The sequence below is a fragment of the Crinia signifera genome, chromosome 1 (assembly GCF_055691185.1).
Source record: "Crinia signifera chromosome 1, ASM5569118v1, whole genome shotgun sequence".
NCBI classification, from domain to species: Eukaryota; Metazoa; Chordata; class Amphibia; order Anura; family Myobatrachidae; genus Crinia; species Crinia signifera.
In genome coordinates, this window is record NC_139217.1 from 452,901,220 (window position 1) to 452,923,555 (window position 22,336).

Consider the following 22,336-nt stretch of genomic DNA (forward strand, 5'->3'; position numbering starts at 1 on the left):
TGAAATGCCTAATCCTGCTGTACACAGTGATCCCGCACTATTACATCACATCCAGAGAGCGAGGAGCAGATGTAAGATAGAACACGTGTACGCTGATCGATGGAACGCTAAATGGGATCGATTGAAGGCTTGGCGCCATTTACATAGATACAGAAATGAATAATAACGGCTTCCAGCAAGTGTCACTTCTCTTACCAAATCTTTCACGTTTAGCAGACATTTGTGTTCGCACAAGAGTTGCAGCACAGGAAGATGGTTCATGGCAGCTGAAAAATCAATAGGACAATAATGTATACAGGGTAGGAAGGTTTTGAGTATAAAATGATTTATAATAATGCAGAGATTATATTACAAGCTATTACCACACTTGCTACTGGAGGCCTGTGAGTCCCGGGAGATCAGCTCCGCCTCCTTATCTACAGAGGTACTCAGGCTCTGCTTGGCAGCCAATGAGTGACGAGGTCAGCCATGATTCTCCAATCATGCAGCGTCACATGCAAATGATGCAATCGCAGTGGGCGTTCTTTGCACGGGCTACCTTCTGGCCATCTAAGTCAGGTATGTCCAAACTATGACCCTCCAGCTGTTGTGAAACCACAGGTCCCATCATGCCTTGCCATAGTTTTGCTATGAGGAAATGCTAATATTGTGGCAAGGCATGCTGGGATGTGTAGTTTCACAACAGCTGGAGGGCCACTGTTTGGACATGCCTGGTCTAAGTGTACCACATCGCTCGCCATGCTACAGGCACGGTGCCTTGCTGCACACGGCACACTATTTTATTATCCCACCATGCAGCAGTTGATGGTAGGGCATGAAATACCGCCTGTTGGCACATGTGCCCCCCCCCCCCTCCGCAAAAAAACTGTGAAAAACTCATGTCAACCGTTTCACTTTCGACCTTCCTACTGTCGACCTAATGTTTGTGTTGACCTTAGCCATGTCAACCTATTTTAGGTGTTGACCTAAAGCTTGTCGACATTCAGTAGTCGACCCAATGCATGTCGAGGTAATGATTGTATCCCAGTAGAACAACTGCACCCGAATGACCCTCAGTAGAACAACTGCACCCGAATGACCCTCAGTGTGAATGACCGACAAGGTTTGTTATGCTGGGTTCACACCAGGACGACTAGGGCCCGATCCCCTCAATCTAGATCCAATTCCGACCAATTGGATGTAGATTGTGTGCTGATTGGGCCCTTTTCTGTCCTGGTGTGGACCGATACCGATCCGATGCTCGGTCCCGCGGGTCGGTCGGTCGTTATTGAGATCCTACCTGCTGCAGGTAGGATCTCAATGACGACCATACAGCCGGGTGCGGGTCACCATCGGATCGGACCCGCTCACGGTGCACATCGTGAGCGGGTCGTGCCCCCCCCGCGTCACCGTGAGCGGGTCGGACGAGCCACTGACGACCCGCTCACGATGTGCATCGTGAGCGGGTCGTCCTGGTGTGTACCCTACACTAAGCAACATATTTAACAGCAGGAATAAGTGCTGTATTTCACACACAAGACAACAGAGATAATAATCATTGATAAATACCCTTATTTTAGAAACATGTTTTTGCTACTCCTGAAGTTCTTCCATATACAAAGGCCCGTGGGATCTAGAACACATACCTGCATAATGCACACACGTTCTCCCAGCGAAGTCTATGCAATCTGTTGGACACTTAGACTGTGGAAGAAGAAGATTTTATTTTATTACTGAAATACACAATGCAACCATGAAATAAGACATGAAGCGGTACATTCACTAAAGCTTCTAAAAGTAAAAAGAGGTGATGTCACCTATAGCAACCAATCAGATTACATCCCATAAAATGATAGACAGAATCGGACTGGTTGCTATGGGCAACATAACTTTTTTTTTTTTTAGAAGCTTCAGTTTACTCCACAGTAATAGAACTTGTATCCTGCACCTAAAACCATCTGGCTGTAGGACAGCACCGGTCTCTCCGTGCCCTCGGCCATGGAGACTATTGCGAGTGACCTTCGCATTGTCATTTCCTGCTCAGTGCAGGCATGCCTGGAATTCGTGCGTTTCCAGGAGGGTCAGGCTTAGTGCATCTCGTCTAATCAATCTGAACTTAAACTGTGCTGGCAAGAGGCTGCCAAAATAGCCTATTCTCAGGTTCACCCACGTCAGAAATCCGGGACAAAGGAACAGCTGCTGGGAGATAAAGGAGGATCCAGTAGCTCAGAATCATATGGGGAGGATTAGAAATTACTTTTCTGCCAGAGTGGATTCAATGAATGGGGGAAATGGTTGGTAAATGGCCTGCATTGTATTGGTTTATCCAGCATCTACATTCTAGTTTATCTAGTATACAGACGTATTCCTACTGCATACTGTGCTCTGTATTCCTCTCCATTGCAATGACAAATACAGAGGTCGTCCTCCCAGCTGCAGGTTTCTCCTTACCCAACATTTCTTTTACCTGTCTTACTGGTACATTATAAATGAATAATGCACCGGCATCTTTATCGCATTGCGTGTGGGACTATAATCCTCAGCAAGGTAGCACTACTCATAACTCAGGGTGTCCAGTCTAGTGCCCTCCCTGTATCTATGGTTATGGCAGCTGTGGGGAACCTCCGGCCCGCGGGTCCAGCCCACCTGCCCGGCGGCTATGCAGGGAGTCAAGTACAGGGGAAATCTCGCGAGAGGTCGGTAGCTCGGACCACACAGACCGGCGACTCTTAAACTGCGGCAGCCACCGGAGCGGGCAATTTGTAAGTGTTTTTTTTTTTTTAAATATATGGCCCCCGAGGCATTTTCCCTTAATACAAACGGCCTTTGGCCCCAAAAAGGTTCCCCACCCCTGGGTTATGGTATAGGGCAGTGGTTCCCAAACTGGGGAAGAGTACCCCCTGGGGGTACTCTGCAGACCAGTTGGGGGTACTTGAAAATAATTTTGGTAATGGCGGAACAACGGGAAGAAGTCTCCCATTGCCGTGGAAATTAACCACGTTGCGTCACTTCCAGTTCCGTCTGCAGCGTCAACATTGTCTCCTTGTGCTTTTGCCCGACCAGCAATCCAATCAGAGCTACCCGTGCTCCCCTCAGACATCAGCGATCATCTGCCCCGCCACTGACACGGGTGGAGGAAGGAGCGGCATTAATCCTACAGGCCGGGAGACACAGAAGGACCCGATTCCTGACCGCACACTACTCCTCCGCTACTTCTTAATATAAGGAGCAGCATACCGCTCACTTCTACACCGCTCATAAATACTGTGGATGTTTCAAAATTGAGAGGAGGGGGTACCCATAAGTGAAAAGCCTAATCAAGGGGTACGGGAGAGAAAAAAGGATGGGAAACGCTGGTATAGGGGGTCAACAATGTGTAGGAGAACAGTTACTAGTTGGACCATGTTGGAACAGGTACTCCATCAACTCCCTTCGATGTTTTTTAGTAACTCTGAAAAGAAATAATACGGCTAGCCGGAGAAACAGGAAGCCATCGGAAATGTACAAGCCTTGAGGGCCCTACACACGGAGAGATCTTTGCCAGAGATTCCTATTGGGAGATTCAGCTCGAGAGATTTCCCTGAAACTGAAGTGCATCAGCTCTGTTCCTTCTGAATGCTTCCAGGCATGCTTTAATTATACACCAAAAAGTACAGTCTAGGGGTAAAGTGACTTCCATCCAATCACATCGGAGCTTCATTTTAATATCCAATCATATACTTTACACGTGCAGCAAAGCTATTAGGTCATAATTAAATAACTACGTGTCATTGCAGCAAGAATTATGGATGAACACTAGAACACTCTTGTCCTATATGTATGACTGTTAAAACATGTATTGGCCTTCTGGCTATTATTAAATCGTTTACATACATGTTATCTATTGTTTCAATCAGGCGATATACCAGTTAAAATGTACTTATTCAAGGTCTTTCCACATGACGTGTAACCTTTCCATCTGGCCGCAGCCAGATATGAATCTGAGAACATCCTGTATTACGGATTTCTTAAACCTTGCTAAAAGCCTGATACAGGCGCAGGACACTGTGCTCTGGAAAACGAATATTCCGCCTGAATCTTTCTTACAGCGAGAGACAGTAACGGCTATATAATCAATACAAATGCTAGCTACCCTCACAACCACTAATGGTCAACAGTGGCTAGGTCAACACCGAAAAATGCTCCACATACTGTACCACAGGTCTACATTGACAGAAGGTGGACACAAGCTTAAGGTCGACATTGGACGACACTCCGCAGTACCCGGAGTAAGGGACATGGTGGGAAACGAACCCATGAGATCACTGGTCCTGAGGCAGTAATGTTAACCATTACACCGTCCGTGCTGCCGGTATGTACCCAACTACGCCTCACCTCTGTGAGGTGAATACGGTGAGTGACCACTAGAGGCCACCCGACAGACTAAACGACTCCTTATGACAGAAAGTGAAAGCAATTTTTGCAGGGACACTATTCAAAACTGTTTCAGAGTTGCTGGATATGGATAGCGACGGGGATGGGTGGTGGTGGAGGGTTTGTGGGCTAAAAACGGTCACAGCTCAAAGCGAAAGTAAAAACTGCCTCAGCTTAAAGTGAAACTAAAAACGGTCACCGTTAAAAGTGAAAGTAAAAATGGTCACAGCTCAAAGTGAAAGTAAAAACGGTCACCGTTAAAAGTGAAAGTAAAAACGGTCACAGCTCAAAGTGAAAGCACATTGCAGAAGCCGGCATTTTGACGGGCTTTTAACTAGTATGCTATATTGTGTAATTATATGTACACTTGGAGGCACCTTCAGAATAGTGTAGCACCCCCCCCCCCCCCCACCTCCTGTCCCTGATTAACTAAAGTAGGGATCCTATCACTGTCAGACAGCATAATGAATAAGGCCCATTAAGGTAGTATCTACAGCATACATTAACAATGCTGTGCTCACTGTAGTGCGGGCTACCATCCTTACTATAGGTCCCAATGAGCATCACGCTCCTCCTATCAGCGCAGGTGCGGGTCAGTGTCTAGTTCAACCAGAAAAAGGTGGACAGGCACAATGTCGTCAATGGAAACTGGTGGACACGGAAAAAAGGTCGACACTTGAGGTTTCCACATTTTTTTTTGCTGTTAATGTGGACACTGGAGCACGTGGACTAGCCATCAGTATTCTGTTTCGCTCGCCGTGCTTTGGAACTGGCCACGTTACCGTTCCCAATCAGAATTCACGTGGATGGCAAAGTAAAAAATAAAATCCCAAAATATAAAGAAATCGACCTTTGGCTTGTGTCAACCTGTCTATGACGACCATATGGTGATGACCGATCATTGGGAATATAATCAGCGCTTTCCCATACTAGCGCATTGTCTCTGGGTTATCGTTATCATTGAGTAGTGCAGCGGGTGTAACATAAGGGCGTGCTCACCTGTATGAGTCCCTTTACACATTCCATGTGGTTATATTTCACTGCCAAGTGCAGAACACTGTGTCCTGGAAGGAAAAGCAAACGATTGATGATACAATAAAAACGATTGATGATACAATAAAAACGATTGATGATACAATTCCACAAAAACAATGACACTTGGTTGACATGCATTGGTCGACCACTGAAGGTCACATGGCTTAGATCGACACATGTAATAGGTCAACATATTAAGGTTGCCAGGGTTGGACGGTCAACACAAGCATCAGGTGGACAATGGGAAGGTAGACAGTCAAAAGGTCGTAGCGAGCTATGCGAGGGGACTAATTACACGGTGGCAATGTCAACATTCGGGAAGAAAAAAAACTCATGTCGACCTTCCCATTGTCGACGTTCCAACCCAGTCGACCCTAGCCATGTTGACCTAAGCCTAGTCAGATCATTTAGAAAACAGGCTAAAATGTCTCCCCATGTGTATGCCCCCATAGTTACATAGAGATCAAACACTGATATAAGTTTCCTAATCTGTATTGATGTAAAGCCTTTAAAATAGAAGAAGCTCTTCCATCATTCTTCTCCCCCTTGGCCTCTGCCCGTTCCGTGGCTTAGAAATAACTGGCGTTACTAGTGCAGGACATGGCGTATATATAAAAGTCACCAGGTGCGCTGTCCGTGTGAGCAGTAAATGTGTCCCGGGTGGGTGACAGCATTTCTAGCGATCCGCTCTGACTAGGGACGCCTAAGACTCACCATCAAGCTCCGGTTCTAAAATACCCGCAAAATACGGTACATCGCTCGTGCGCCAGTTGTCACATATAGCGTAATGTATATATGTATAATACACGGTCACATGAGAACACGACTGGGAAACTTCTGCAACAAGCCCGTAAAATAAAAGATAAAACGGTCCTACATTCTGGTTCGGCGCTAACTACAGTCTGATACTGATATATATATACACTAGGGATCTATATCAGCCGCAATGAGCCAAAGCACCAGAGAATGGCTACTGCGGTACTTAATGCTATTTATTAAATGGTTAACATTGGAGAACTCTCTCTCCATGGGCGAGGTGTAGTAGAGATGTACCGCATTTTCAAATGTACTAAAACCCCTCCCAGCGGGGCTTCGTAACCCCATAAAAGCCACTGGGCTGTACTCCGCAGCGTTGCTGTGTGAGGGATCTGACGTGGATCCCTCCCAGAATGCCCTGGGGCAACCAGAGTTTCTGCGTATGTGCAGAGGGAGCCTGTGGCATCACTAACTGGGGAACGGACCACACTGGGTGCTCTAATGTTATGATGTCACCCCCTCAGATTAGGTCACTGAGTAGCTCGGATACACAGGACATCGGGAGTCACCACACCTGGTGACGTACACCACTGCGTAGACCTTGCTTTCTCAGGCAGTTCCAGGCTGCAGGCATAAATGCGGGAGGAAGGAGCAGCGGCCTGAAATGAAAGGTCGACAATGTCTCGGTCTGACTCAAAAAGGTCAACATTGAGAAATATCAACCTGGCAATGGTCGACACTTAAAAAGGTTGACATGAGAGGGAGGGGCACCTGACCTGAAGTATGTCGAGCCCAGTGATCCATGCAGGAGTACGCGTTACACTAATTGAGGTCTATGTGCTGGGATGTCGACATTGACACCCAAAAGACCCTGTAAAAGTCATGTCGATCTTTTTTTCGTGTCAACCGTTTGCTTGGGTCGACCTTGCACAAGTTGACCGTTAGGTGTCGACCTAAACACAGTCCACCCTATAATACATAACTGGGGGGGCAGGGGGGTTTTGCCAGGGCTGGTACAGCCTCCTCAGCATGGTAAATGTGGACAGTACATTACTGTATGAGATACCGCAGCCAATGATCCGCTGAATGCTGACATGTTACCATAGAGACTATTTTTAAAACCGGAATTAAAATGACGGTACCTGAGAGATCTTGCGCTAAGACGTCGACACCATGCGCCAGCATAACCCTCAGACAGTCCGCGTTCCCTTTCATGGCGGCCAGATGGAACCTGAAAACAAGACGCAAATTCATTTTACAATCATGTACAGTAGCTGGGATCTATCTCCAGCTGTCAGTCCTGACAGGAACGGAGGAGACAAGTCTCTCTCCACAGATGTATTTCTGGCAAGAGAACCAATAGTGCAGATTTTTTGTGCTGTGTTTAAAAGGATCCGAGATGAAGTAGTAACAGCAATTTCTGAGACGTCTACGTGTCGTGCAGCTCCCATATATTGCACAGCAAGTCCACACCTCGCGCTGGTCCGCAATCACTGTGGGCTCCGTAAAAGCCAAGGTTTGGGTGACAGGAAATCTGGTCTGGTCTGCGGCCTTGCGGAAGGGCGGCACCAGCACGTATAAAATAACTTTTTGTTCAAGCGGGCAGTAAAACAGCTATCGTTGTCTACATCCACATTTCTTTTTATTTTAGAAGTATATTAGGGTCAATAAATGCTCTGATTTATAGAGTACTTGCTCCAAACAGCAGCAACTACAGTCATTAAGGGGATATGCAATCCCGGATCACGGCCGTCTGTCCCTCCCGACAGCCGGGATCCTGGCTCATTTGCGGTTTGCCCGACAGCAAATCGGCAGGCGGGATTCAATGTCCCGCCTGGCGATTGGCGGAAAAAGGGGGTGTGTCCGCATAAAAGGATGTGGATTGTCAACATACGGCCGGGATCGCGACAATCCGCAGCCGGTATCGGCAGAACGGGCCTGGCGGCGTTTAAAGTCGGCCATGATGCCTGTTCAATGCTGAGGGTAAAGACAGCATTGAATAGGGCCCCACTGCTATTTCCCCCGTCCAAGTGTCACTTGCTCCTGAGGAAGGCGGAGGTTCCGGAGAAACGCGTTGAGCGATCCCCAATTGCTGGTTCCATCCACCATCATACAAGTGACTTGATTCATCTATATCCTGAGACGTTCACCTCCAAAAATCATCCTGGACATTCACTTTTTTGGGTTTCAAAGTTTATCCCTAATTATCCAAGAAGGAAAGGAGGACGTTCGATTCAGGACCCTTGAGCCTTTGAAATCATAAGGCAAACTGAACCCTAGACCGTCACTATCTACCGAATTGGCCAACACAACAACTTGCGCCATGGGATGGTAATATAATTATCAGCATAATTTATACCCTATTACGGGACTGTCGCTAATTATACCTCTAAAAGAACAAGAGTCATTTGCTGCTAATTGATTCACACCAATGAGATATTTCTTTAATTATATTTTTATTTTTATATATTTTATATATGTGTAATTGTATGTATCATATTTTTATATTTCCATCTTATAGTGCGTACACACAGTTAGATGTGGAATTCAATTCTATTTCAATTTTATATACATTTCGATTCAATTTCGACTAAAGTATTTAGGGGCAGATTTATTTAGCTTGGAGAAGAGATAAACTGGAGATAAAGCAGAGAAAAGGTAAAAGGAGATAAAGCACCAGCCAATCAACTCCCAACTGTCTGTTTCAAACACAGCTGATTGGCTGTGCTTTATCTCCCTTTACCTTTTCTCCGCTTTATCTCCAGTTTATCTCTTCTCCAAGCTTAATAAATCTGCCCCATAGTCTTGAAATCTTTTTGATTTCCACTAAACGTGAACACGCATCAAATGCTGCTAAAAGCATTCAATTTTGATTCAAATTGAATAGAAATATAGGGGAAATCTCACCATGTGTACCCTCTATTAATCCCGCTCTGGGTAAACACTTAAAACAGGTAGATGTGAAATAACCACGCTAACTGTCTACATTGCAGGTAGTGTGGAAGTATGCCAAAAGCATGCATCTAAATTCACTGAATCCAGTTTTCCAGCAGATGTATTTCCTATGCGTCCAGCAGGTGGTGCTGCAGACTATAATCTGCTGCAAGGAAACGGTTATGGGAAACATTGTTTAATAGGAAAAATCTATGAGGGTAATTCAGTTTACTGAATGAGACTCCCTGAAATAGCAACAATCTCTTTCTTTCCCTCATTAGTCTAGCAATCTCCCTCATTTCACCTAGCCCACATTACACTGTTACATCATAGTTACCTCCCCTCCTGCATTCTGCAGGAGACTCCCTGACATAGCAGCAATCTACCTCTCTCCCTCATTTGTCTAGCAATCTCCCTCATTTCACCTAGCCCACATTACACTGTTATATCATAGTTACCTCCCCTCCTGCATTCTGCAGGAGACTCCCTGACATAGCAGCAATCTCCCTCTCTCCCTCATTTGTCTAGCAATCTCCCTCATGTCACCCTAACCCACATTACACTGTTACATCATAGTTACCTCCCCTCCTGCATTTTGCAGGAAACTCCCTGAAATAGCAGCAATCTCCCTCCCTCCCTCATTAGTCTAGCAATCTCCCTCATTTCACCTAGCCCACATTACACTGTTACATTTTTTTGGGAAAAAAGGATTGAGAGATAGATACATTTACACTGAATCATCAGCACCATTTCCCAGCACTTTACCAAGTATAGTATCTCTTACTAACTGCTTTGGGCTCATCTACATTTGGATATAAGTCATTTTACAAGATTCCTCTCAGATGTAGCAGTACACACTCACGCTTCTAGGTGCCACGTTCGCAATCTCTTTTCACAATCTCTCCATATATGGAACTAGACACGCCCTCTGGGTGGAGCATGATATCCCCCTCAATGGGGCGCAAAATTCTACTACCAACTATAATCTCGCTGAAACTAGTTTTGAAAAGAAGGCAAGTGAAAAGTCGCTGCGGACACGGACACAGCGCAGCTCGCCACCTATTTTATCCTCCCTCTATGGGGGTCGTGGACCCCCACGAGGGAGCAGTCGGGATTCCGACGTCGGAGTGATGACTGTCGGAATCCCGACTGTCGGGGCACCGTCCGCCACCCGACAAGGCTAGGCTATTGGAGTACAAGTTAGGTGTAGGTTCCAGGAGGGTAGATTTAGAGTTAAGCTATGAGGGGGAGGCGAGGATTAGGCACTAGGGGGGTCAGAGGTTAGGGATAATCAATAGCCGATCTGCTGTAGGTTGAGCTGGAAGTCATCGGACCTGGATGAACATGCTAGAGCGCCAGGAACTTCCTGTTGACATTCTAATCATGCTCACATTTCATCAGTGTCGACATAAGGAATGCTGACATGATTGGAACTTTGAAATGACGACTGTTGACCAAATATGGGGTTGCAACCACTTTCATAGCAAAAGACAAGCCAACACCAGTCATGCAATCTCATCAATGGACATATACTGTAGTTGGTGTCACACAATTATCCCTATGAATACAATTAAGGGGAAGAAAATGTGATATTTTCTAAATATGTGGAGTATGTTGTCCAGAATCAGAGCGGCAGGAAATGGAGACAATGAACAGACGAGTTCCCTGTGTGGCTCCAACCACTAACACAGTGTTCCAGAACCTCCTGAGACGAAAGAATTTGTGGTTTGTCCTGCGGTTTGGAAGGGGCTTATCATGTGCTGCACAAGACCTCCAGGAAGTAGGAGTACGATGGCTATCAGGCCTCAACCCAGGAGAATGCAGGAACTATACAACCAAAAGTCCAATGTGGGGGGGGGCGCTAACCAACCAATAGTGGGAGCTCCTGCGCTCCATAAATCCATGCATGGAATACATTACCCAACGTCGGGATCCCGACTGTCAAAACACCGACAGCCGAGTACTCGACTGCCACCGGCTATTCTCCCTCGTGGGATCCACGACCCCCATATAGGGAGAATAGAATAGGTGGTGAGCGTAGCGAGCCACCGTGCCCGCAAGGGGCTTTGTTGAGCTCACCATGCTGTCTGAGTCCGGCCAGTCGGGATCCCGACATCGGGCTAATGACTATCCGGATCCCAACTCTCGGACCCCTGTACCACTCCCATTGGCACATCTCCCTCTTTGGGAGTTACGAAACATGTTCAAAAATTACGCAACCGGTGTAAATTCAGCGAGATCGATGCTACATTTAAAGCAAAACCAGTCTTATAACTGACTTCCATTCTAAATACAGCGGCACACTCGCCAAAATCACACCGGTAATCTCAGAACCTATTACATAACTCCCATTGTCCCATTGTATGTGTTTGTATAGTGCTATTATTACGGACCAGAATATTCACAGTGGCTCCGATGGATGGTGGGCGTATGCTCAGGGTCAATTCTGGGCATGTGCATACACCGGGTGCGCGTGGCCACAGCAATCAGGGTGTTCGCTGGGTGCACGCACCCAAGTGTGCTGGAGGGGGGGGGGTATTTCCATATGGGAACGCCCAGCGTTTCATGGACGTTCTCACGCAAATGCCCTAATACCCAAACGCCCACTTCCTCTGGAGTGTCCACACATATGTAAGTGACTTCAGAGTCATTTTTATATGCGTGGACCTTCGCCATCATCATTCGATGGTTTCCAACCATCGAATGATGTGGGTGGATCCCACTAGGCTGTGAATGGATCCATTCGCAGGCCCTGCGAGGGAATCGCCCTTGCGAATGGGTGACGGCCAGGCCACCATTCGCAAGGCGGGGTTTGGTGGACCCGAGAGGCTGCGAATTCGTAGCCTTGAGAATTAACCAGAATAACCCCCTAAATGTAGAAAAGTATGGGCGGTGGAGAGCCACATGGAAACCAAATGCTCTGCGGACTGCACAGAGTTGGGCCTCAGCCTAATTACATCTGAGTTCAGATAGATCAGTTCCATCATGGAGGCTGCTGGTGCCAGTGCTCACTGGTAAGGATAACAATAATGAAGCCAAGAGTACGGACAGATGTGGTCCAAACTAGGCTATGCATACAACTGTACACATGTACACATTAGGGCGCAACACAGATTCCGGGGTCAGCACCTCCAGTGATGTTGATATTTCAGCACTGGCTGACTGTTGGGATTCTGGTGCTGGGAGCCTCCCGATCGTCGGCATGGTGACCACTTCCTGTCTACAGACTCCTCCTGCTGCCTTTACATTTTAATTACATGGAATTGAACAGTTGCGGTGCAATTCCATACTATTATGAATAACATTTGTCATTCAATATTTCCATCTAATTCCCCCAAAACACCCGTTTTCGGGGGTTAGTCGCACATATTAAGTCTCAGTAGCATGATGCATGACGCTGCAGTACTGTATGCCTCCCCCGGATCATCGCATTGAATATGTGATCCATTGTAAATGCACCCCTGTGTCGCATGTGTGGTATGTGGGAGTAATAAAGGGTCATTAGTTTCATCTCTGAATCAGCCCCACAATGTGTTAAGAAATGGTGCGATAATAGTACTTGTGAATTTGGCAGCAGCCTTCAATTGGTGGAGGCTGAAAATCTGTGGGTCGATGTGGATTGATACATCTCCCCTTATAAGTGAAAAAGGGAAGGTTCCCCTGTACTATATCAGTGTTCCCGGGCTGTGGGATGTCTGTATTCAGGGCACACACAGTAGATTACTGATGGAGACACTGGGGTATGTTCCTGATTCAGTGCGTTGCACACCAGAGATTCGCAGCTGGGGGAACTGGTCCTTTGACATCATACTCTGACATGTTCCAGAATCAGCTCCTCTGTTCCTTCTAATTACTCTCCTGCGAGTTATGGACATTTTACATGGCCTCACCAATAACAAAGCACGGGGTCATTACACAGGCCTGCACTTTATCAGATAATCGTCTTACGACTTTCAGTTTTTAGAACACATTCATTCTGTACAAATGCAGCTAGCGGCCAGAACCAGCAAATCGGAGCCTATAACATATAGTAATAGGACAGAGCATTCTATTAGTATACAGCACCAGAATACAGTACAGAACAGTCATTCTATCAGTATACAGTACCAGTATACAGTACAGTCATTCTATTAGTATACAGCACCAGTATACAGTACAGAACAGTAATTCTATTAGTATATACAGTAGTACCAGTATACAGTACAGAACAGTCATTCTATCAGTATACAGTACAGTCATTCTATTAGTATACTGCACCAGAATACAGTACAGAACAGTCATTCTATCAGTATACAGTACCAGTATACAGTACAGTCATTCTATTAGTATATAGCACCAGTATACAGTACAGAATAGTCATTCTATCAGTATGTAGTACCAGTATGCAGTACTGCTCTGTCATCTCGGTACTTGTGGATTATCACGGCTCCCACGATGGCCATCGTATGCGAAAAAATCGCATCGCATGTGATTTGATCGCATGCAATCGCATATGATTTTTCACTGAAAAGCATCCAAATGCATTGGAATTAGTATGAAACATGTTCAATGGCCCCCAAATGGCATTTTTGAGGCTGTACCACCCCCACTATCAACGCGAACCCGAAGCGTGGCGAGCGCAGCGAGCGCGCGAGGGGCGGCGGTACGCGTCCTACGACCTTTTCATACCCCCACTATCCACGTCGGCGTGGAGTTGAGAATAGAAAGTGTGGCGAGCGCAGCGAGCCACCGAGCTCGAAGCGTGGCGAGCCCCGCGAGGGGACGCGGATACCTTCACAGGTATCCGCGTCCCCTCACGGGCTTCACAGGTGTCCGCGTCCGCTCGCCACGCTTCGGGCTCGGTGGCTCGCTGCGCTCGCCACACTTTCTATCCTCAACTCCACGCCGACGTGGATAGTGGGGGTATGAAAAGGTCGTAGGACGCGTACCGCTGCGCTCGCCACGCTTCGGGTTCGCATTGATAGTGGGGGTGGTACAGCCTCAAAAATGCCATTTGGGGGCCATTGAACATGTTTAATACTAATTCCAATGCATTTGGATGCTTTTCAGTGCAAAATCGTATGCGATCGCATGCGATCAAATCGCATGCGATGCGATCGCATGTGATGCGATTGCATACGATTTTGACAAAAATGTCAAAAATCGGTAAAAATCGCATCGCATCGCATGCCACTATATATGGCATGCGATGGGAGCCGTGATAATCCACAAGTACCGTCATCTCTATCAGTACTGTATATAGCACCAGTATACAGTACAGTACAGTCATTCTATTAGTATATAGCACCAGTATACAGTACAGTCATTCTATCAGTATATAGTACCAGTATACAGTACAGAATAGTAATTCTATTAGTATATAGCAGCAGTATACAGTACAGAACAGTCATTCTATTAGTATACAGTAGTCATTCTATTAGTATATATTACCAGTATACAGTACAGAACAGTCATTCTATCAGTATATAGCAGCAGTATACAGTACAGTACAGTCATTCTATCAGTATATAGTACCAGTATACAGTACAGAACAGTCATTCTATCAGTATATAGCAGCAGTATACAGTACAGAACAGTCATTCTATCAGTATATAGCAGCAGTATACAGTACAGAATAGTCATTCTATCAGTATATAGCACCAGTATACAGTACAGAACAGTCATTCTATCAGTATATAGCAGCAGTATACAGTACAGAACAGTCATTCTATTAGTATATACAGTAGTACCAGTATACAGTACAGAATAGTCATTCTATTAGTATATAGTACCAGTATACAGTACAGAACAGTCATTCTATCAGTATATAGCAGCAGTATACAGTACAGAACAGTCATTCTATCAGTATATAGCAGCAGTATACAGTACAGAACAGTCATTCTATCAGTATATAGCAGCAGTATACAGTACAGAACAGTCATTCTATTAGTATACAGTAGTCATTCTATTAGTATATATTACCAGTATACAATATCGCTCTGTCATTCCATTAATATACAGCAGAGCTCTGTCTCTATGAGTATACAGTATCAGAATACAGCACAGACATTTCACTCTGAGTATACAGAACCAATATACAGAACACCCCTGTCATTCTAAGTATATAGTACTAGTATACAGTTCACCTGAGTCATTCTATTAGAATATTGTACTAGTACATCCCAAGTGATAAAATAGAGAGTGATAAACCACCAGCCAATCAGCTCCTAACTGCCAGGCCACCGACTGAGTTTGAAAAATGGCAGGTAGGAGCTGATTGGTTGGTGGTTTATCAGTCTTCATTTGATCACTTTTCAAGGCTTAGTACATCTCGCTCGTATACTGGTAAATGTCCTACACAGAGACTCTCTGACAGTGCGTGCACTCATACAGCCTTCTGTACAGTTACTGTGAGAGTCTCCTCCACCACTGATGGCAGACAGTAAGGGACACATGTACAGTTCAGCAGGGGCCGACTCCCCTCATTCACAGGAGCACAGGAAACAAATATTCAGATCCAGGCACTTCAAGAGATCTGGTACCTGGTTTATACACCATCTGAGCTGGTAAACACCAGACTGGTGACAACTCTGTCACCTTTCTGTCCACAGGAATCAGGCACAAGGCTCTTGTTGTCCCTGGCTTTCCCAGGACAACCCAGTTTATTGACACTAAACAAATAGAACACCGGATTGTTATATTTCTAGACCTCGAACGCCTGGTTACAAAACTAGCAGCAAGAATGAATTATAGTTGTTTTAACACCAAAAAGGAAGTGCAGTTTGTCTTTAATGGCTGAGCAAAAGGCAGGTCAAATGGGGTCCTGTTTTTCTGTGCCAGAATTAGGAGACCAAGCAGGAAATGTTCAGCCTGTGTTGGACAGAACGTGTGTAATATTAAGGTGGACATTATATACCGTTTACTGACCACAAAGCATGTGGTCTTACTCATCAGGGAAAATATCCAGTACCCGGGCCCGTGCGAGTACTCGGCGGCCCAGCTCATTGTTCAACATTTCCTTGCCATGTCTTCTGGTTTATAAGCATTTAGGAAAGCTCTCTCCCAGGGGGTGGATGGCACTTGGGATGGGCACTCAAGTTCTCATGAATTTTTGTTATAGTTCCTTTGTGTATTTTTACCTATATTATGAGTTGTTGCACTTTAACTTGTGCAATCTAGACATGGTTGTGGGAGTGATTCATACACAATGAATGAATACAGATTGGGTAAGTATATTCATGCTTCTACCTATGGATATATATATATATATTTGTCAGTTTGTGTGAAACATGGTGGCACAATGGTTAGCAATGGGCTATGAATGTCATTCTTACCAGGTCAGTATCAGAGTAGAGTTTGTATGTTCTCTCAGGGTGTTTCCTTTAAGTGGTCCGATTTTATCCCATAGTCTAAAGGCCAGCCAGCTGTTGTTGAACTACACATCCCAGCATGCCCTGCAACAGTTTAAGTATGGCCAAATTGCCAAACTGTAGCAGGGCATGCTGGGGTGTGCAGTTCAACAACAGCTGGAGAGCCGAAGGTTCCCCATACCTGGTGTAAAGGTATATTGACAGTTTCATGTCTTAATATAACCATACTTCCCAACATCTATCTGTAGTGAGGAGGGACCGTTCGCCAAAAAATTTGAGGGCGTGGCCTAGCAGAAAGGGGGCATGGCCTGAACAGGCGATGCTGCCGCAAGGCCACGCCCCATTTTCACCGCGGTGGGGGCATGCACAGCAGCTCCGTGTGCTGCTGGCTATGCCCCCAGCTCCTCTGGCTGCAGGAATAGGCGCTGTGCACATGCACACAGGGTCTATTCATGAATGACAGGAGGGGGCTCCCAACTGCCTCATCATCATAGCAATGTGGGCCTTGTAAAGTAGGGGGTGGGGCTATGATAATGCAATCGTGTCTCCACACTACCAGACCGCCTCCTTGAGGCCTGGTCTTGTGCAACATGGCTGCCTTTAAGTAGGGAAGTATGTCTATGCACGATTAATAAAGAATGCGGTTGGCATACTGGTCAGATTTATTAAGAGTGTTAATGTGAACAAATGAAGAAGCCGCTTACGCAACCAATCAGATTCTATTTATTTTATAGAATATACTTGATAAATGCTACCTCAAAGCTGATTGGCTACTGTGGACTACTTCTCCACTAGCCAACTCATCTCCCCCCTTGAAGGTGGCGCCATATAAATAGTAAAAATAATAATAATAATAATAATAATAATGTGACAAAGCTTCGCTATACTGCTGAGAAACAGATTTCATTTAATTATTGCTTAAAACTCTACATCACAAACTTAACATGGATTTTATGTACTAATCATTGAGGAGAGATAAAGTGAAGAAAGATAAAGTACCAGTCAATTAGCTCCTAACTGTCATGTTCTGGACTGTGTTTGAATAAAAACGACTGGCTGATTGGCTGGTACTAAATGGCCTATATTGGTTACCACAGCCTTCTTTCTTCTTTAATGACAGCTCTGTGTCTCGCACACACATTAATCCATGATAGCCGCTGCTATTATTACATTCCTGTGATCTGGCACGCAGTCCGGCAGGCCAGATACCGCAGGTCTTCCAAAGCGGCAGCCGTGTTACTGTAATTCATAAGTCACATGCCGAGCATTCCAGCTCTCGTGTGTTGTAAACTTGTCTGAAGGTATAATAATAACAGAGAGTCCTTTGTGCCGTGGTGAAGCTAATCTACCAATCAGGTGCTACTCAGGGCCGACAGATCAGTACCTGCACCAATAAGACCTGGTAAAGGAGGTCAGATGGAGGCTGCCGGGATAGGACCTTTGGCTGAGCACCAACCACATCTGGGAAGACATAAGTCAAATGTGACAGCTTCTCCTGAGTTGAACTAAGCAAGCTCAGTAACTGTATCCTGTGGGATAACCCATGCCCATTATAGCAGTGGAAGTATCAGCGAAAGGTATACGTACAGATGACCGGGGGAGGGGATGCCGACAGCCAGAATAATGGTGCCGGCTTCCCGATTGGCTAACCCTGCAGCCTACCCCTAACCTTGCCCGCTAGTGCCTAACCTTAACCCTAACCTCCCACTGCAGCCTAACCCTAACCATCTCAGCAGAGTAAACCTAACCCTCCCCACAGCCTAACCCTAACCTCCCACTGCATCCTAACCCTAACCACCCCCGAAGCCTAACCCTAAAACCCCCACAGAGTAACCCTAACCAACCATGCAGAGTAACCTTAACCCTCCCCACAGCCTAACCCTAACCTCCCACTGCATCCTAACCCTAACCACCCCGAAGCCTAACCCTAACCTCCCACTGCAGCCTAACCCTAACCATCCCCACAGCCTAAACCCTAACCCCCCACTGCAGCCTAACCCTAACCATCCCGCAGAGTAAACCTAACCCTGCCCACAGCCTAACCCTAACCTCCCACTGCATCCTAACCCTAACCACCCCCGAAGCCTAACCCTAACCACCCCCGCAGAGTAACCCTAACCTCCCACTGCATCCTAACCCTTACTAACCATGCAGAGTAACTATAACCCTCCCCACAGCCTAACCCTAACCTCCCACTGCAGCCTAACCCTAACCACCCCCGCAGAGTAACCCTAACCTCCCACTGCATCCTAACCCTTACTAACCATGCAGAGTAACCATAACCCTCCCCACAGCCTAACCCTAACCTCCCACTGCAGTCTAACCCTAACTACCCACGCAGCCTAACCCTAACCACCCCCACAGAGTAACCCTCCCCACAGCCTAACCCTAACCACCCACGCAGAGTAACCATAACCTTCCCCACAGCCTAACCCTAACCTCCCACTGCAGCCTAACCCTAACTACCCACGCAGCCTAACCCTAACCACCCCCACAGCCTAACCCTAACCACCCCCGAAGAGTAACCCTGACCCTCCCCACAGTCTAACCCTAACCACCCCCGCAGAGTAACCCTAACCTCCCACTGCAGCCTAACCCTAACCACCCCATGCAGAGTAACCCTAACCCTCCCCACAGCCTAATCCTAACCACCCCCGCAGAGTAACCCTAACCTCCCACTGCAGCCTAACCCTAACCACCCCTGCAGAGTAACCCTAACCCTCCCCACAGCCTAACCCTAACCACCCACGCAGAGTAACCATAACCCTCCCCACAGCCTAACCCTAACCTCCCACTGCAGCCTAACCCTAACCACCCCCACAGCCTAACCCTAACCACCCCCACAGAGTAACCCTAACCCTCCCCACAGCCTAACCCTAACCACCCACGCAGAGTAACCATAACCCTCCCCACAGCCTAACCCTAACCTCCCACTGCAGCCTAACCCTAACCACCCCCACAGCCTAACCCTAACCACCCCCACAGAGTAACCCTGACCCTCCCCACAGTCTAAGTGGCCACTGGCTTGCTGTATAATTAGCACACACGGGCGAGTGGCTTGCTGTATATTATCAGGCATGGGTTAGTGGCTTACTGTTATTCACGCATATAGCTTTGCAATAAGTACACTGTAAATGTCAAATCTGCTGCCATCTCCCTTCCTTATTTCTTGATCCCACGGCATCTATGTGGCAGCCGCACCCACCACGGGGAACAAGTGTGCCAACTCCTTCTCTGTCAGCATGCACGATGCTACAAGACAAACACCGGACTACAGACAGATAAAACATAACCACAACAGCGGCAGCACAGAACAAAAGTGACCGTCTGGTTCTACAGCAGATCAGACAGAGGAAGGAGGTTCAGGTATAGCTGCCAGCAAATGCACAATGACTACTTCACGCTTCATGACTCCACTGTATACAGTCTCTCCTCAGGTGGCAAGCTCAGGGCATTGCCAGCTTGGGGCATGAATAGATTACAGTATATGCTAGAGGCTACAGATATTTAAAGAAGGAGAAAGTTCTAATATAAGGGGCGTGTCTAATTTACCACGAGGACCACAGGGTCGTTTTCTCAACAAAAAAGGTCAAGAGGTGGTGACAAGGTCAAGAGGTGATGACAACTCGGGGACACCTTATGCGTAGGTGCATTCAACATCTTGTTCGCCAGCATACGATGGCGAGTACATGTGCCGAGACACCTACTTGAGGACACTGCGTCTGCGTTGCTGGTTCTGCCCACTCCACCATAATGCCTTCCCAAGTTCCTCTAAACATGGTATCTGTGGCTGTTGATCAGTGTTTGGGAATGCACTGACTCACACGTGATCCTCCTATGAAACGCCTAAGAGATGGCCTTTAAAAAAAAATAAAAAAAAATTTAGGCCACCTGACAGTCACCACCCAGGTACGCCCATGGTTGAGTACCGCCGGCCCTACTGCAACTCTGTAAACAACAGTGGCCTCTATTGTACACACGCACCGTAAGGAATTTTTGCAAAGGGGCAGCAGCAGAACAAAAATTGATCAAGTGCCCAAACATTGGCATTACGCCCATGACAGCATTATGCTACAGTCACAGAAGTTCCCTCTCTTCAGTTATTATCCTGAGACGTAAATGGGGGAAATGTTGAGCTTTTAGGATCAAATTGAAAAAGAAAATGACTGAAGGACCAATCTTAAGGAGCCGGCATACTGGACTTTATTCTTACCACCGTGAGCATTTTCAGCCAGACCCCAGTTCCCGCTAAAGAATGTTTTAATGAAGTTCCAAGACCCAGAATGGAAGCATGCTATAGTGAGCTCTTTGTAATGAACGAGATGGACGATTAATAATTAAACAGCAAAGTAGAGTAGCTTCCACATATATGTTGCACCTTAAAATTTCCAGAGAGGATCTGATGCAGGTCAAAACAGCTGAGGTTGCAGTTAGTTAAGCTGCTTTTTAGAACACTGGTCAGGACCCACAAAATCTGCACAGTGATTTTCAGTGAGTGTGTCACTCACACTTTTCTTGTTCAATCACATCTCTAAATATTTTTTATTGCCAATAAATTCAAATTTACCGACAAGAAATATTTCACTGACTCATTGTGTTACTGTATAAGTACAGTATTTACACAACTGAACACAATGTGGCTCAGTGACTATATGAAAGAGATGTTGTCCATGGCAACCAAGCAGCACCTATGCATCATTTACTGTATGTAGCACATTCCATAAAACCCCAGTTATTCCCTTTCCAAATGCTGGGATTGTACATGGGTCTGTACACGGGTCCGTCCCGGGAGCAACCCGGCCCTTTCACACCGCACACTGACCCGGCAACATCCCGGTTCGGACCCGGGTTATTTTGTGCGATGTGTAAAGGGTATTAGAGGCTGAATACACCATGTACATCGTACATGTATAGACTATAAATAGGTATTTAAACCATATCGTGTCGCTTTCTATAAAGTCAGGTGGAAAAGGGCGACCTGGATATTTGTATCGAATGTAATACAAAACAAGAGTTGCGCATTTATAGAATATTAAAATGCCATTTAATTATATAAATATCACTTTATACATACACCTGACCTCATACAAGATCTGTTCTGCAGGGAAACACAGGGTGAACTTACTAAGGCCCAGATGCACTGAGCTTCAAAAGTGATCAAATGGAGAGTGATAAACAACCAACCAATCATCTCCTACCTGACAGTTTTCAAACACAGTCTGTGACATGTCAGGCAGGAGCTGATTGGCTGGCTGTTTATCACTCTCCATTTGATCACTTTTGAAGCTTAGTGCATCTGGCCCTAAAGCTTTCTAAAAATGAAGAGAGATGTTGCCCATAGCAACCAATTCTGTCAACCAGGAAGCAATAAACAAATGATGGAAAGAATCTGATTGGTTGCTAGGGGCAACATCATTCCCCCCCCCCCCCCAGACACTTTAGTAAATTTACTACTCACACTGTAATTGCATTTGTTATGTTGTCAGTGCTTCATCGCAACACTCAGTCGCACAATTATGTCACAGGTAGGGACGCCACCAATCCCGGGGCAGTTTCCCAATCCTGGGATTTGGGATTGAAAAATGCTCAATCCCAAAATTCCCGGGATCCAAGGATTGGCATCCCTATTTTTAACAAAAACTCCCCTGTGCTCATCTCTCTGTTATCAGCAGATGTACTACACTACGACTTTACATTAGCACAGGAACTACAGTACACTAACAACATACAGTACACACATGCACTAATGTTAACCCTTCCAGTGCCAAGTGAATTTGTCAAATAGGCGTGAAAATTGCCAAGAAAACATTTGTATTCATCAGAATGAGCTGTAATGTTACCTTTATATAGGAGATAATCTTTTTTATTTT

General features: G+C 46.1%; 1 protein-coding gene across 2 annotated transcripts in view; it reads right to left on the bottom strand.

Moving 5' to 3' along the window:
• RAI14 (retinoic acid induced 14) overlaps nucleotides 1-22,336 on the bottom strand; it is a 138,526-nt gene that overhangs the window by 38,000 nt on the left and 78,190 nt on the right. For both annotated transcript variants that reach the window (XM_083154994.1, XM_083154992.1), the window contains exons 4-7: nucleotides 7,326-7,414; nucleotides 5,392-5,456; nucleotides 1,626-1,683; nucleotides 196-266 (exon numbers count right to left, since the gene is read on the bottom strand). In XM_083154994.1, the coding sequence (XP_083011120.1) occupies nucleotides 196-266; nucleotides 1,626-1,683; nucleotides 5,392-5,456; nucleotides 7,326-7,414 (283 nt within the window). The remainder of the gene's footprint in view (nucleotides 1-195; nucleotides 267-1,625; nucleotides 1,684-5,391; nucleotides 5,457-7,325; nucleotides 7,415-22,336) is intronic.